The sequence below is a fragment of the Astatotilapia calliptera genome, chromosome 8 (genome assembly GCF_900246225.1).
Source record: "Astatotilapia calliptera chromosome 8, fAstCal1.2, whole genome shotgun sequence".
Taxonomy (NCBI): Eukaryota; Metazoa; Chordata; class Actinopteri; order Cichliformes; family Cichlidae; genus Astatotilapia; species Astatotilapia calliptera.
This window is the reverse complement of record NC_039309.1, coordinates 10,892,416-10,908,694: the sequence shown is the minus strand read 5'-3', so window position 1 is coordinate 10,908,694 and position 16,279 is coordinate 10,892,416. Positions and strand designations below refer to the sequence as shown.

General features: G+C 38.9%; 3 protein-coding genes across 4 annotated transcripts; all 3 read left to right on the top strand.

The window, feature by feature from the left end:
* The first annotated feature begins 15 nt into the window (after window positions 1-15).
* acadsb (acyl-CoA dehydrogenase short/branched chain) lies at window positions 16-4,633 on the top strand. Of its 2 annotated transcripts, none has more exons than XM_026178461.1 (11): window positions 16-115; window positions 444-609; window positions 698-798; window positions 897-1,103; window positions 1,914-2,084; window positions 2,397-2,522; window positions 2,610-2,702; window positions 2,781-2,870; window positions 2,974-3,111; window positions 3,406-3,505; window positions 4,028-4,633. In XM_026178461.1, the coding sequence occupies exons 1-11, from the start codon at window positions 83-85 to the stop codon at window positions 4,102-4,104; spliced, it is 1,302 nt and encodes a 433-aa protein (XP_026034246.1). In that variant the 5' UTR covers window positions 16-82; the 3' UTR covers window positions 4,105-4,633. The 2 variants fall into 2 exon arrangements, with proteins under 2 accessions (XP_026034246.1, XP_026034247.1); XM_026178462.1 differs by lacking the exon at window positions 16-115 and adding an exon at window positions 136-189.
* Window positions 4,634-6,762: 2,129 nt separating this feature from the next.
* hmx3b (H6 family homeobox 3b) lies at window positions 6,763-8,206 on the top strand. The gene is made up of 2 exons (XM_026178466.1): window positions 6,763-7,292; window positions 7,573-8,206. Exons 1-2 carry the CDS (start codon window positions 7,013-7,015, stop codon window positions 8,163-8,165), a joined length of 873 nt encoding a protein of 290 aa, XP_026034251.1. The 5' UTR covers window positions 6,763-7,012; the 3' UTR covers window positions 8,166-8,206.
* Window positions 8,207-9,904: 1,698 nt separating this feature from the next.
* bub3 (BUB3 mitotic checkpoint protein) lies at window positions 9,905-15,388 on the top strand. The gene is made up of 8 exons (XM_026178460.1): window positions 9,905-10,107; window positions 12,002-12,196; window positions 12,287-12,356; window positions 12,459-12,610; window positions 13,121-13,279; window positions 13,390-13,567; window positions 13,808-14,024; window positions 15,003-15,388. The coding sequence occupies exons 2-8, from the start codon at window positions 12,002-12,004 to the stop codon at window positions 15,010-15,012; spliced, it is 981 nt and encodes a 326-aa protein (XP_026034245.1). The 5' UTR covers window positions 9,905-10,107; the 3' UTR covers window positions 15,013-15,388.
* The last annotated feature ends 891 nt before the right edge of the window (window positions 15,389-16,279 follow it).

The following is a 16,279-nucleotide window of genomic DNA, read 5'->3' as shown; positions in this document are numbered from 1 at the left end:
TCTTACAGGAGGTCACTGAAGGCAGAAATAGAAATGAGCCCTCTGGTGGACGTACGCTGCTGAACGTTTCATAACAAACATCATGGCTATCCCGTTGGTCAGGATTTTCTCAAAGGTTATACAGAATATTTAGGTCATTATTATTTGCATTTGAAGAGTTTCTGCGCTCATTTGAATATCTTTTCTACGGTATAACCCTTTTTTATCATTGAATTTTGTAACCTCTCTGGCTCTTGCCTACGTGACGTTTTTAGCTAACTGATGCTAATATTTGCTAAAGCTCAAACCTAAGTAGTTTCATCCCAAAATAGTTTCAACACTCAATTCTCAAACAGTGGTCAACCGTGCCCGAGATTACTGCGTAATGCTCAGTCACACTGTGTGTTCATTACTAATTATTTTCTAAGCGATGTTACATATTTCTACTGCTGTTTGTTTTTCAGTCTTTCAAACAACTCTCTCGTCCATGGGGGGCATGCCAGGCAGGATGGAGGAGCACTTCCTCCAGATCTGTCCCAGATGTGGCTTCACACCATCCCGCCGAGGTGGTCTCCTCTTTCCCTCCACTTCAGACATACACAGAGGAGGAAGGCATGATGAGGGAAGCAGGTAAGCAGGACCTCTTGTTTCATGTTGTAGTGCAGAGCTGGAGACAGGGTTTCTTAAAACGCTAAATATCTGCATTGCTGCTTGACAGTGAAAAAATATGCACAGGAGCGCATCTTCCCACTTGTGTCACAAATGGATGAGAATTCGCAGATGGATAAGGAAGTGATCAAATCCCTCTTTGAACAAGGTGTACGTAACTAATTTAATCGTGAATTAACGTATATGTCATTAAAAGTACGCCAGTGTGTCATTTTTTTCCCTTCTAGTGACTCATTTGATTTTTGCAGCTCATGGGCATTGAGATCGACCCCGAATATGGCGGGACTGGCTCCTCGTTTTTCTCCTCTATTCTGGTCATCGAGGAGCTGGCGAAGGTGGATCCCTCTGTGGCTGTACTATGTGACATCCAGAACACTCTGATCAACACGCTGTTTGTCAAACTCGGTACCCCAGCTCAGAAAGAGAAGTACCTCAATCGACTGTCAACAGACATGGTAAGCAGCTTGATAATCTGGAAGAAATAAAAACAGTGTACATCAATTCAATGTTAATGTTGTCAAGTGCAACTGATTAATGTTTTCTGATCATGCTTTCAATTCTGTTTAGTTTTATTTATTTATTTAGTGCTCACAGCAGCAGTTGAGTAAAGGAGTGGACATGGTCAGCAACAAGACTATTTAATTGAAGTGTTTAAATGATGCTTAATTGCTACTAAGGGGCCTAAAGGGTAATATGAAAATATCTCAGACAGTGATTTTACATTTTAATATTGCCAAATTTATGTGAGCCCTTATAAATTGTGGTCTCAGTTTTCTGTTCTTAGTTTATACAAGAGAAACCTGGTGTGGTCTTCTGCTGCTCCAGCTCATCTGCTTCAAGAGCACTGAAAGATGCTCTTCTCCAGGACTTGGCCATAACCAATAGTGATTAATTGCCTTTTATCATGAAATAAGCATGGCCTTCCACTGAATAAGACACCTTCGATATGCATTTATGTGTCCCTTTACTGTCACGAATTCTGGCTTTTGAGCTTGTACACTGTTGGTCTTTCTCCTCATTAGTCCAAAGATTTGCTATTTGATTCCAAAAATCATCAAAAAAAAGGAAACATTCTTTGTTTTATCATTCATCATGTGATTTGTGTTCTTTGTACTGGTTTAATCTGCTGTTAAGTCAAAGAGCTTTATTTATATATATACATATATATATGCCGTTCTTTTTTGGAAACCGTATGTGTAATTTCTCTATATTTGTTCCTTGTTTATTTGTATTTTATATTAGTATTTTTGTATTATTTATACCAGATTGGAAGCTTCTGTCTCTCTGAAGCAGAGTCGGGAAGCGATGCTTTTGCTCTGAAGACGCGTGCTGAAAAGCACAAGGACTATTATGTAATCAATGGATCCAAGATGTGGATCAGTAATGCAGAGCATGCTGGTGTTTTCCTGGTAATGGCCAATGTGGATCTCTCTGCTGTGAGTAACTGCTGATGTTTCTATTCTCAGAGTGTGCAGTATTTCTTTTTGAGCCTAGATTTTTAAGGCCCCTCTCAACAGTCGCTTCTGAGCTTATAAGCTAATAACAATATATTGATTGCGTTTTTTTCTTTATCTTGGAAATTACCAAGACATGCTGGATTTTTTTTTATCAAATTCATTTAACAAAAACATCAAGTGAAACTATACTTTATAATACCCACCCTCTATAGGTTCTATTGATGCTTTGTGGTGATTAAATGCGTTCCCCTGTGACAGAAAGGTAAATACAAAGTCATCTTTGTTTGGCAGGGATACAGAGGCATCACCTGCTTCATCGTGGACCGGGACACCGAGGGGCTAGAAATTGGCAAGAAGGAGAACAAGCTTGGACTGCGGGCCTCCTCCACCTGCCCGCTCAACTTTGACAATGTCAAGGTGCGACCATACATCATGTACGTTACCAGAGAAATGCCTGGCAAGTGCGTTAGATAGATTTTTTTTAAACTCTGCTCTCTGTTCTAGGTGCCAGAGAAGAACATTTTAGGAGAGATCGGTCATGGCTATAAGTATGCCATCGGGATGTTGAATGAGGGTAGGATTGGAATAGCAGCACAGGTAAATTAAAACACAAAATCTGCTCTGTTAAAATGTCAAATTCAGCAGGGCGGTGTTCTAACTCTGTGTGTGTTTCAGATGCTTGGATTGGCACAGGGTTGCTTTGATCACACTGTTCCTTACACCAGACAGAGGGTGCAGTTTGGAAAACGTATCTTTGACTTCCAGGTCACGATCCATATTTGGACTTTGGATTTTTTACAACACCTTGTGGTGATAAGGCTTGGTTCAATAAATTCTGATGCTGCTTTTGGTGCTCCTTATATTCCAGGGGATGCAGCACCAAATTGCCCATGTAGCAACACAGATTGAAGCCGCTCGGCTGTTGACGTACAACGCTGCTCGTCTGAAAGAAGCCGGAAGAACTTTCATTAAAGAGGCCTGCATGGCTAAATACTTCAGCGCAGAGGTGAGCTTACTGTTTTTGTGGTAGTACACTGTAGGACAGAATAAGGATATTTTTGGACCTGTTTAGGTATGTTGCCATAACGTTATTTGTGTCATGATTTCATACAACCAATGGTAGAAGAAGTAAAAGTTGTTGCTGAGACTCTCCTGAAGCCATGGCAGTTTTTAGGTTCTGTTACATCCTATCATTTCTGTGATATCTCTGCTGCTGTCTCAGCTAGTAATTATTTTTACAAGTTCAACTCAAAAAGTCTTTTTATTTTCTCTGTCTCTTTTTATAATTTACTTTCTTCAGGTTGCCACCCTTACCACATCAAAGTGCATCGAGTGGATGGGAGGAGTAGGCTTCACTAAAGACTACCCTATTGAAAAATACTACAGAGACTGTAAAATTGGTGAGCCTAACTCGACAAACGTGCTTGGACTCTGGATCACTCTGCAAATATTGGCTTGTGTTTGTATGCTGTTAGTGAGATTGCTGCTTAAATAAGGTGTACTTAGTGTAACTGTGGCTGGAGTCCTACTGTGAAAAGAACGAAACTTGTGAGTGCTACAGGAGGGTCAGGTGTAGATGTTCGTGATTGGAGCAGAGTGGGGCGGAGAGAGAAGGCCCGATAGCAGTGGCTGTAATCGGACTCTGCTGGAATTCTCCAGTCTGACCCCTCAGAGTGCCATTATACCAGCACACAGCCAAGGAAGCTGCCATTTCAAAATGTTACTTTTCCTTTCATCACTGCCACTTTGGCTCCCGAGCTCTCTGGCTGGAGCACCGGCAGACCTAGCTCCACGCTAAGCCTCCTTGTCTCCTGCTAGTGAAAGCGGCGGATGCATGTAGTGTGCAGAGGAGTTTGACAAAATGGACTTTGTTGTGTATGGCAGGAATCTGTGCTAATGCTTTGTTTTCTCTCTTTGTGCAGGTACCATTTATGAGGGCACGACGAATATCCAGCTGTCCACTATGGCCAAGTTCATTGATAAGGAGTACAATGTTTGAAACTCTATGAGCAAAGCCTAAACGATTGTACTCTGCGATGTTACACTCCGCATTTCCCCCCCCAGTGATTATAATGGGATTGATCCAGACCATACTACTATAGATTAGTTCTCGTGCAGCAGCTCATAGTTACTGGTGTTTTGGTTACGTTTCTTCAGGTTTAGAGATAAAGCTGCTCTGGTTTAATGATGTTTATTTTGCTTTTTGTATTCAGTGAGCTTTCCATCGATTCAAATACAATGAGTAACAAACTGTATATCATTTTAAGACCTTTACAACCTTCACCCCACATTTGTTCTAGGATTATTATTAATGTAACAGTAACATAAATGATCCATACATTTGCAATGTGGGAGTTAGTTGTTGAAAGCTGATGATTAGGATTATGTTTTGGTGCCTTCGGAAGATTTGCGATTACTGAGATCAGTGATGTAAAGGTGTGTGTTCTCTCTGTATGATTCTACATCCTTTTAGGAAGTCATCTGTAAAGAATGATCTGTCAGTACTATTAAATGTGAAGTATGCTGTAGTGCAGTGTATGGTTGTTTGTATTTGCTGAGGAGTCCAGGTTAATACCAAGTTCTCTCACTAGATGGCAGCATTTTCCCGAGTGACAGCCGCTCACAGAAGCGGCAGTCAATTATCATGTCTTTTAACAGCTTGTCACCTCTAATGATATTTTATATCAATTTAATTATGCCGGTGCTTCAGATGAAAAGAGCTCGCCTTGCATAATTGACTCATTGATAATTTTGTGGGTGTGACTGATTAAATTTGCACAGGCTACATGTGCTGTGCAAAATAAGGTCTATTGTTTGAACAGCTTTTAAACTTTTAGCCAAGACTTCTTACAAATAATTATGTGGTGATATTTTTTATTACTTTTAAATAATGGAGAGGGAAAAATTAAAACAGACACGGATACTATTTGATGATTTTCATTAGTCACACCGTTTCCTAATACAGAAACTTAATGTTTTTGTAGCAGATAATTTTATATTAAAATTTGCTTTTGCTTCTTATTTCATGTATTTGTATAATACATTTGAAGAGTGAAAGGGACTGAAATGTATTTGCCCTCATAAAAAATTTAGGATTATGTGTGTGTTTCTAAACGATCAGTATAATTCTTGACACCACCACTGTATCTGTAACAAAAGCTTTGAATTTAAATATGAATTGAGTGTTATTTACTGCTGGGACTTTGCTGATAGAAGTTAGAATCAAACGTGCTAGGCTGCAGTGTAATTGCATACAAACACCTGTTCTTTAAACCTAAATTTCTGTCTTTTTTTAATCACATAAAGATAGAACAGAAAATCAAGCCTGCATTTACATCACTGATTGAGTGTACTTTGTTTGCCCCTCTGATCCACTCTGACTCGTGGACCCTCCCCCCTCTCTTTAATGAACATAATCTGATGAAAACACAGCTATTTGCTTTTCACTTTGCATCGGCAAAATGCTGCTCAGCTAGCCTCTTTCTCCGCCCCCATCTTTAACACAGCTATGAGACCTCTAATTATGCAAGGATTCAAGTAGCTTTTCACAAAACACAGTGTTGTCCTCTAGAGCTGGAGAGCGCTCCACGAGCTAAAAGGACAGGCTGCATATTTGCAGGTTGAGCAAATTCAATTTGTTTGATTAGTTCTCTGCATTTGCTTCAACTTTGGTTTAAATGGTGCATCTTAAATGTTTTTAGTGTCTCTTTTTTTCTTTGCGTATGCCTATACCAAATAGACACGCAAAATGTTGATATCTCTTCCGTTTTTGGAGATATATGCTCTTAGTCTAAATAGAGATCAGAAAAGCAGTGTACTTATAAATTCATTTTCTTTCCTGGTCTTTCTTTCGTTCATCATACGCACAAATAAAATGTGACCAAACAGCTCTTATACATGTCTCTTCAGGTACACAATTGAAATTTGCTTAATTCAAGTACTAGCACTGTTGTATGTGTGACAGAAACAGGCCTATTGTCATCCTCGCGCATTAGATCACCTGCTGCCCCTGTGGGTTTGTCTGCTTTGGTACTAAGCTGATGTGAAAAGACTTTATCACGATGGTTAAACATTCAATTTGATGTCTGCCTGTAGCGCTTCCTGGCTAATAAAATTACACCGAAGTCAATGCGCTCCGGTGCAGGTGAAACGAACAGCTTTCCTGCCGAACACACGCGCGTCAGGACGCAACAGAATAGTGGCACGCCGAAATCGTGCGTCATAGTGTTCAGCGTCCGCGTTTAATGACAAAAATCATTAAATGACTAAATATTTAACAATTTTCTGAATCTTTTTGTGCGTTAAGAATAATACTTCGCCATTTTGTTATTGTATATCGTAGCTTACATTCGTGCGTAAATCCTATGCGTAATTTGTTTAATAAGGCTAAGTTGCTTGATTTCGCTGGACCATTTAATCAATGGACCATTTATTCAATTTACTGACAGGTAATTGTGGCTCGCGCACACCCCTCATAACCCTGATACATTTTCCTCTTTTATCTAATTGGTTGACAAGTGGGTGCGTACTGCTGAGCCCGAAGCCAAAACTCTCGCGCGGCCTTTTTCTTTGGAGTCCATTCTTGTCAGACCCCCACGCGGTTTCATCTCAAATCCCATTTGCTATTGTACCTGTCCAATAGCAGCGACCGAGCACGCTTTAACTCGGATGGCATTTTTATTTCATCACTACGGTCGGGAGCAAGTCTGACTCAGTGATCTCTGCGCTCTCACGCTGATCATTCTCGTGGGGGGGAAGCTGGGCACAGCTTTACGCGACTTTCTGAGTTTTCCTTCCATCTTATGCGAACTATTTTAGCTCGGACTTTAACGCCAGAGAATCCTTTAGATCTGTTTAATATCTTTTTTCAGCTTTTGATGGTGATCCCTGTCGGACAGTAAACGGTGATGGCAGACTCTGATACTCAAGAGGCTCGCCAACCTGCAAAAGACTCGCCGTTCTCCATAAAGAACCTGCTGAATATTGAAGACAAACCCACGAAGCCAAAAAGCATCCTCAGCTCGCACAAGGGGGTTTTGGAAGGCAGTTTCTTTTCTCGGCTCGGTGATTTGTCTGTTCCTCGATTTGAGCTGCCAGCACAGAGAATTGGACTATCCGCGCAATATCTGGAAAGAGCATCTACCTGGTGGTACCCCTACACGCTTGGAGCACATTTTAGGACTGGAGGTAAATTATTGTTTTGCTTTAGACGAGGGACGTATAGTGTTTTAATATTAATTCACGTTCTTCTATCGGAAAAAGCTGTGGTGTATTCAACATCGTGAATGGATACGTAAATCTTAATAAAAACGTTTTAAATACTTTAAACTCTAAATTAAACTTAATGTATCCCAACAATAAACCAATTACATAAAGGGGAAAATAGAATAGAGGTAGGATAGCTTTCACTGCAGAATTGTTTGTCGTTGAAGAATAGGTTTTAACAAAATAAAATGTTTTTCTCCAGGGTCTGAGAAGGTCAGCTTAAGAGAAGCATCACAGGCACCGGACAGGCGCTCTCCGGATCTCCAGAAAAGTGATCAAGATGCCAAAGATGAAAGCGCCGACGATGACATCGCCCTGGATGAAAGTGACTCGGAGGAGCCAAAGAAAGAAACAGACCAGGAGGACGACTGGAGGAGAAAAAACGACGAGCTGGACTCCGAGAAGAAGCCCTGTCGGAAGAAGAAGACGCGCACCGTGTTTTCCAGAAGTCAGGTCTTTCAGCTGGAGTCCACTTTCGACATTAAGCGCTACCTGAGCAGCTCAGAGAGGGCAGGCCTAGCCGCGTCTCTGCACTTAACCGAGACGCAGGTGAAAATCTGGTTCCAGAACCGGAGGAATAAGTGGAAAAGGCAGTTGGCCGCCGAGCTGGAGGCGGCCAACCTGAGCCATGCGGCGGCACAGAGGATTGTGCGGGTTCCCATACTCTACCACGAGAATGGAGCCCCAGAAACGAGCGGGGGCCCTGCTACAAACTCACCGGGCGGCCAGGCACTCCTGGCTTTCCCCCACCACATGTACTATTCTCACCCAGTCCCACTGCTGAGACCCGTTTAACATTTGTGTCATAAAGCATTGTACATATGTTTTTAAATGAGAGTGATTAACTGAAAAAAAATTGTTTTGTATATTTTGTAGATTGAACGGACACAGTTATTATTATTATTATTATTATTATTATTATTATTATTATTATTATTATTATTATTATTATTATTATTATTATTATTTGTAATCATGCTTTCTTCTACTAAAGTGTCCTTGAGCAAGACAGGGTCCCTTTTACAGCTCCCACGCGTGTGGGGAACAAAAGTAATGGATTTTCTGGTTATTTTCTTTTTTCTTTTTAATTATTATGATCCATTTTGGGTGCATATATTTGAACGTATTAAGTTGAACAGGGTTGGCTGTCTATATGTAATTTACAGAGATTTGTGTCAGTGTTTGAATGTGGAATTAAATATTTTAATATTTTTCAATATTGTGCAATACTGTTGGCTTTAAATTAGGCTGCTAGCCTTTGTCTCCCATAGGCCTATAGCTCACTTGGTAATAGTCAGGACAATCATGTCATTCTTAAAAGACCCCCCCCCCCCCCCCACCAAAAAAACAACTGCAGATGATACAGGCATTTGTCTTTTTGACGCAGTGGTTGGCGTAATTTTAAAGCCATGAAAAAGCCAAAAAAGCCTCTGTTTTTTGTGTATGGTTTTCTTCTGATGTTGTTATTGAAATTCTGTATATTATATGGTCTCGCACTCAGTAAAAATTAATTCAAGCAAGAAATGTTTCCTTTTATATAGCCTTGGTGTGTGCAACACGAATGTTTATTCAAGTCATGTCGTTCTTGGTTTCAAACATTTGTGAGGGGTATGTTCTTAAGGGTTCTTAAGCTTCCTCTAATGCTGATCCGTGTTTTATTTTCGAGCCTATCGAAAATAAAACACGGATCAGCATTAGAGTGGCAACAATATTTATACCGATCACTTAGAAAAATAAACAACTGCATTCTAAATAATAGGAACGTTGGATGAACCAAATGTTGGGTTTCTGTGAAGCATTTAGGCCTCAACGTCAGCTCTTTTCATCATATAATTTTTGCTTTATATAATTAAGAAAAAGTATTGCGGAAAACATGTCCTATAATTAGAAGAAGAAGAAAACTGTCACATATCCACACAAATTAGAATGTACTAGCCTAAATTACAAAATGAATCAGAAAGATTGAGAGCCGGCCTTCTTAATTTTTCATAAAGTCATCACGTTACTATATGCTTTATTTTATTATTCTTTTTTATTATTTTCCTTATTGAATAGCGCTTGAGAGCAGCTTAAACTAAAATATACCATTACATGTGCCTCAATATGGTTGATTTATGGTGGTTAATTTATGTGGTAAACTCCTAGTCAAACTTCAAAAAGCAAAAGCAAAAAGCCAAAAACAAAAAAATGGACAACAAAAAAAGGCGCATTGTACAGGTGCCTGTTTCAAAATGTGCTCACTTTTCTCTCAGCTTTTCTGCTACCTGTTTATTTAACATATGAGCTATACAACTTCATGATTTTAGAGTAAAACCACAGATAAATGCTTGCATAGATAGATAGATAGATAGATAGATAGATAGATAGATAGATAGATAGATAGATAGATAGATAGATAGATAGATAGATAGATAGATATCAGGCCTATTCATCTTAGAAAGTAGGCTCTAGGAAGAAATACGGCGTAAGACAGAAAAGGGACCCATGTCACGTGTTCTGTATTGAGACAACGGAAATAACCATAGAAATCAGCTCAGCCAATGAAATCGCAGGCGCGAACTTGAACATTTCTTTCAACCAATCAGCGCCTTGTGGACCGTCGGTAGCGAGCTATCCTCACGTAGCCACATTGTGTTCTCGTATATTCATACATTTTTATAGTTAACTAAAAAGGTATAATAATCGCTCTTGGCAAATAAACCAACTGATCACGTCCGAACGACATCTGACTGAAGCGGTAAGTGAAGTGAAACTACTAACATTTGTGCTCGTTGCTTTTGCCCTTTCGAGCTAGCATTAGCTAACACCAGTGGCAAGAGTAGTAGTGGGCTTGGTGTAATTCCTGGATTTAACTGAACAATGAGTCCAGTCAGTGTGGAACAAAAAGTAATGCGGTTATAAAGTCACAAGTAGCGCAGTCATTCAACTGACAGAAAGGCATATAAACATGTATTTTAGTTTATATGGTTGCTAGCTACTATTTGGGGCGGGTATTCTGTCGGTGGGCTGCATTGAAAACAAGCAACAAAGCCTTTAACCAACTGCTGTTAGGCTGTGTTTGCGACCAGGGAATTTATGTAGCTTTATAATGTGTATGAAAACGCATGTTTGGTTTTCACTGAAGCCACTAATAACTTCTAAGTAATAGTAACCCTTTATAAGGGAGTCACTGAAAGACGTGGAAATTCAAAATTTCAAATCTGAAGTGTCATTGGAGCACGTTGTGTTGCAAATCACAATCAGTATAATGACTTCTCCCCATCTTAGGTAAACATGTTTCCAAAAAGTGTGTCTATAAAATAAAGTACTGGAAAAACTTAGAGATTTTAGGGAAACATTTTTATCTTGAATAATACTGGCATTTGTCACAACGATAACAGCAGTCCTGTTCTGTCACAGGCCTTATGATACTTGAAGTAAGGTGACATAATTTCCAATAAGACATTGTAACTAAATATTTATCATTTTCAGCAACAATTTAAGTTTTTTCGCTGCATGTGTATCCACCTGGATCTAGGGTTTATATACGGCATGGTACTTAAAAAAAAAGTTCCAACTACACAAATGCAAAATAAAAGAGAGAACATAAATATCCAGCCATCTTTGAAGGTGCGCATTAACAGTGAAGCCTAAAATGAATCTAAAACGGTGATGCAGAAATTGTAAATGTATAACAAGGAGTAAAAAATGGTATAACTAGTGGTGGTACCACTTATTTTCTCTTACATGTAATTCAGTCCAAAATAAATTAATCGCATATATTGAAATACTAAGTCAATTTTAGCAGTAACAAGACTCACGGTAAAAAATACATGGATGTATGCTTATAAAATGAACTAAATATAGCATCTGTGGTTCTATTTATAGCCTGAAACTGTCAAGTGGAATACATTTGTCACTGAATCACTTTATGTTATTACACAAACTTGTGGCAAGGTTCAATATACAATTGACATCTGCTGTCCTACGTTTATAATAGTTTTTTATTTTGTTTGTTTTTCATAACACAAGTATGGCTTGCTAGATACATCCGGTGTATGTCTAAAATGGACTTGACATCCCTTGTACCAGTTTCAGGTGAACAGGTCATATGATCAAATATGTTGCTACAGTTTTTATGCCACACACGTCTCAAATTTCTAGAAATCCTAAACAAACAACACCTATCTCAACTTCTATCACAACTATACAACTGGAAATATATATATATATATATATATATATATATATATATATATATATATATGACCTGATCTTTGCTGACTCACTGGGATGAATCCATGGCTCTACAATTTCAATATGAAGCATTGGGGTGCTAATTTTGGCTATTAAGTTACCAAATATAGCTCCTTTCCCAATAAAGTGTTAAAAATTTCTGTACAGACATTTTTTTCCAAATGAATGAGGAAATGAATAAAATATGTGTTTTGACAGTGTCATAGATGTTCATAGTGGAGCAGTATTTAAAACTGGGCAGTTAGATCGAAATTAACAGCCCAGTTTATAATGTTTGACCTCTGTTGTGTCCTGTTGTGATTCCAGTCTAAATGTCAGTTAGGTTGCATTAAAACACCTTGCAGGGTTGATTACTATTAAAGTTGAAATCGCCTGCTCATTTTTCTCTGCTGCAGATGACAGGCTCAAACGAGTACAAGCTCAATCAGGGACCAGAGGATGGCATCTCTGCTGTCAAGTTCAGTCCCAGCACAGCCCAGTTTCTCCTGGTTTCCTCTTGGGACTGCACTGTCCGTCTCTATGACGTGGGAGGCAACACCATGCGAATGAAGTACCAGCACACGGCTCCAGTTCTGGATTGTGCATTTTATGTAGGTCACATATTTTCTGCTTAGGTTTCTTCTTGTTATGTTATAGCCTTGAAGTCTGGTGTGCTCAAATGATAAACCTTTAACTTTCAGGATCCAACACATTCTTGGAGTGGAGGTTTAGATGCACAGTTAAAAATGCATGATTTGAACACAGACCAAGGTATGTTACTAATCTGGTAGGTGGATTAAAAACTTCCAGTAGTAAAACATATTTGTTGGAATGCTTTCATCTATATTCTGCTGGTTTCTTCTCTTTAAACAGACACAATTGTTGGAACACATGATGCTGCCATTCGTTGTGTAGAGTACTGCCCAGAAGTTAATGTCATGGTAACAGGTAGCTGGGATAGATCAGTTCGACTGTGGGACCCACGAACGCCCTGCAACGCTGGCACCTTTACTCAGCCAGACAAGGTAAAGCAGTAGAGCCACCACTGAGCTTAACCATATTGTTTATAAGATTGTTATATACATGTTTTCAGATCTAAATCACTAGAATTGCTATTAAAGTTTAAAAAAGAAAACATGACATTTTTGGAGATTCATCCTTTTTCAAAGCAACAAAGTATTTTGGATTCTCAGGAGGGCATTACAGGTTTAGCAGTTGTTATTGAGAATGAGTTGATAAGACTATTAATGAAAACAGGAAAATTTTTTGATGGATTTTATTTACATTTTATTTTGGCTTTACTCCTAATACTGGTACACAGTGATGTAGCTATTAATATATTTTCTAGAAAGCTCCCTACATTAGACATTGTAATTGTATTCATTTACTTTCCCATAATGGTTAACAAAGAAAAAGATGTTAAGTTTAATATGTTTGCATGTGGTTAAGTAATGTTGTATGCATATACATTTCATATGATTTTTGGCACTGCTAGTGATGTCGCCATCTTGTCTCATAACTTGTCTTTGTCAAAGGTGTATACCCTCTCTGTGGCTGGAGATAGGCTGATTGTTGGCACAGCAGGACGACGAGTACTGGTGTGGGATTTGAGAAACATGGGATATGTGCAGCAAAGAAGAGAGTCCAGTCTGAAGTATCAGACGCGCTGCATTAGAGCCTTCCCCAACAAACAGGTAGACTATAAAATATGAAGACTGTTAAAACCTGGCTGATAATTTGTTCTTAATAGAACCTGATAATATAGAGTCAAATTTTAACCTCATATTTTCTGTCTTGGCTCCAGGGGTATGTCTTGAGTTCAATTGAGGGACGTGTAGCTGTAGAGTACCTGGACCCAAGCCAGGAAGTTCAGAAGAAGAAATACGCTTTCAAGTGCCACAGGCTGAAGGAAGAAGGAATCGAGCATGTTTATCCTGTCAATGCCATCTCATTTCACAGTGTTCATAACACCTTTGCCACAGGTAAGATTGGCTAGTTAGTACTTGACAAAAGCAGGTATTTGTTTATTCTTAGATCTGTCTTAGCTTATATATGTATATACAAAAAGAGTCAGCTACAGAAAATATCTTAGATTTTTCTCTGACCTTCACCTCTTAACTGCCAAGGTTGCATCCAGAACTCTTGTTAATATAGATCCATATCTCAGCAATAACAAGGCCGAAAACTTTTTGAGGTTGACCTTGAACCTCTCCTTTTACCAGGTGGCTCAGATGGCTTTGTGAACATCTGGGATCCATTCAACAAGAAGCGTTTGTGTCAGTTCCATCGGTATCCAACCAGTATTGCATCACTGGCCTTTAATAATGATGGCACCATGCTTGCAATCGCCGCTTCCTACATGTTTGAGAAAGGAGACATCAGCCACCCAGAGGATGCCATCTTTATCCGCCAGGTCACAGATGCCGAGACAAAGCCCAAGTGAGTCTTCCTCTTGTCTGCTGTGCAAAGTACTGCTCAGAATGGCAGTTTCATACCGCTGAATCTCTGAGCAGTGCTGTTTACAATGTGCAGGTCGAGCTGCAGCATATGCTGATCTTTATCTCTGTCCATCCACTTTTCAATATCCGATAGTGAAAGATAGATGAGAACTTGAAGTCCTCCTTTCACTTTGTACATCTGTGGCTGTTATAAATATCTACTCAGTGACCAAATAAACATAAACCTTCTATATAGCATGAGGCAGTCCATTAAAGTGGGCCTGTTATAAATACTACCCCTGTTTTGTCAAAGTCAAAAGAATTGAGGTGTTCTTTTGACTTGTTTTTCAATCCAGACCTAAAGTATTTTAAAAGGAATTCTTAATATTTCCCTCTATATCTAATTTGAAATAAATCATAGATTTTATTAGAGTTCATTTTCAGCTTTATTTGAGTAAGCTGAATAGGTACTGGCAGGTAAACATCCATAATAGTCTATAAACATCACAACATACTTTTCAAATACCAGATTGTCTCTTTCACCGTCAGCCATACTTGTCCCTAGAACCTGGTTGCAGAGCTCAACAGTTTCTTGTCATGTGTTTGGTAACCACGACCTGGCATTTTGAGGCTTATCTTTGTGGTGTATATCATAGCCATGACTATACTGGGACTCTGGCCAAAAATCCAAATCTCTTTAAGGTTATCTTTTCCTTCACCTCAGGATGCCTTAAATGTGCTTTTTTTTTCATTGGAGCTTTTAGATGTAGAAAGACTGATTGTAATCTCAATAAGCAGATGTTAAAAGTAATTTTAAAGTACCGACTTAATTAAAAGGTGAGTGGCTTTTGTCGAGAACTTCGAAAAGAAGCAATGATACAAAACTGTAGTTACCAAATGGGATATGACTTGTCTCCATGTATCAATTCAGTGATTGCTCAAGTTAATTGAATCTCTTCTTGTGTTTTTTGGTTTACAGGTCAACCTAAGTGCACAGAGGAAGACTTCCCTCTGCCTTTGAAGCCTTTATCACATTGGATTTATCTGCTGGCATCCAGTGTACCATTACTATATCGTTTCCTGTCATTTCTTTCCATTCCCAAACCGCATTTGTAATTTAAGTAACAGTTGTTACATTTTCTGCTCGTTTCTGGTCTGTGTTAAATATTTCATTCTTTTATGTATTTGTCTTGTTCTTTCTCGACTAAAATCATTTTTGTATATACTGTACCTTTTTGACTTTTCTTTCCCCTTGGTCTTTTTGGTATTTTGACATTTTAACAAGGCACAGTTGCAGCTGTTCGTGGATCAGTCTTTCAGTGCTCACAGTTTGATACTTGGAATTTAATAAATGTTCAAATATGACCATCATGAAGTTAATTTATACTTTGTCACATACTACCTGCATGAACAACAGCTGGAGAAATGCTAGGAATGTGTCAAGGCAATAAGGATTGTTCTCTTGATGATGTGTTGAGGGAAAGTGATGATCCACTCATCTTGCTGTGGGCTCCACTTGCCCCCAGACAGTGACCTCTGCTGATAGACATCAGAGGTCTTTGGCCTAAACAAGATCCAGGTTTATTACTGGGGAAAATTGGGAGAAAAAAACAACTAAACTTGATGACCCAGCCTATTTAATCATCCTTTTTTTCATCATCCATTTTTAAGTGTGTGTGTATATACATCTCTCTCCCTCTCTGTCTCTCTCTCTCTCCCCAGATATAGATATATCCCTTAGTAGTGGATTTATGGTAACTTCCAACCTATAAACAATGAGCTAATTCTGCTGTTTTAGCAGATGACAGCAGTGATGTTTCAGAGGGCTAAAACTTTTTAAAAGTGTATTATTATCACTGAATTTATCTATAGACTGTGCCAGTTGTTACACTGATGACAGAATTAGATGCAACACAGGCTTTTGTAATGCAGTATTTGGTAATATACGACTGGCACAGTGCAGCTCTGGAAAAATATAAGCGATGTCTTTTTCCCGCAGATTTTCAATGGCATCTAATGCAGTTTCTGAACCCTTTCAGCCTAAGCATGAGAGAAGATATAGATGTCAGTTATTCTATTTAAGAGATCCTATTTTTTTCCCAAATGGTTTTATCTGCTTCTGCAGTATCCTGGAAATGATTAGTCCACTTTGGTGAAATGATGTAACTAATTCCTGTGATTGTCGATAATGAGTCTGTCTTTGACGTTAGATTAGGACTGCAGCTTAATATGAAATGGCATTCATGGAAATAGAGG

Coding starts and splice junctions, on each gene's coding strand:
- acadsb (XM_026178461.1), top strand. CDS start 83: ATGGCTATCCCGTTGGTCAGGATTTTCTCAAAG. Junction 2,703..2,780: donor GGATTGGAATAGCAGCACAG/GTAAATTAAAAC, acceptor TGTGTGTTTCAG/ATGCTTGGATTGGCACAGGG. Junction 2,871..2,973: donor AACGTATCTTTGACTTCCAG/GTCACGATCCAT, acceptor CTTATATTCCAG/GGGATGCAGCACCAAATTGC.
- hmx3b (XM_026178466.1), top strand. CDS start 7,013: ATGGCAGACTCTGATACTCAAGAGGCTCGCCAACCTGCAAAAGACTCG. Junction 7,293..7,572: donor AGCACATTTTAGGACTGGAG/GTAAATTATTGT, acceptor GTTTTTCTCCAG/GGTCTGAGAAGGTCAGCTTA.
- bub3 (XM_026178460.1), top strand. CDS start 12,002: ATGACAGGCTCAAACGAGTACAAGCTCAATCAGGGACCAGAGGATGGC. Junction 12,357..12,458: donor TGATTTGAACACAGACCAAG/GTATGTTACTAA, acceptor CTCTTTAAACAG/ACACAATTGTTGGAACACAT. Junction 13,568..13,807: donor TCATAACACCTTTGCCACAG/GTAAGATTGGCT, acceptor TCCTTTTACCAG/GTGGCTCAGATGGCTTTGTG.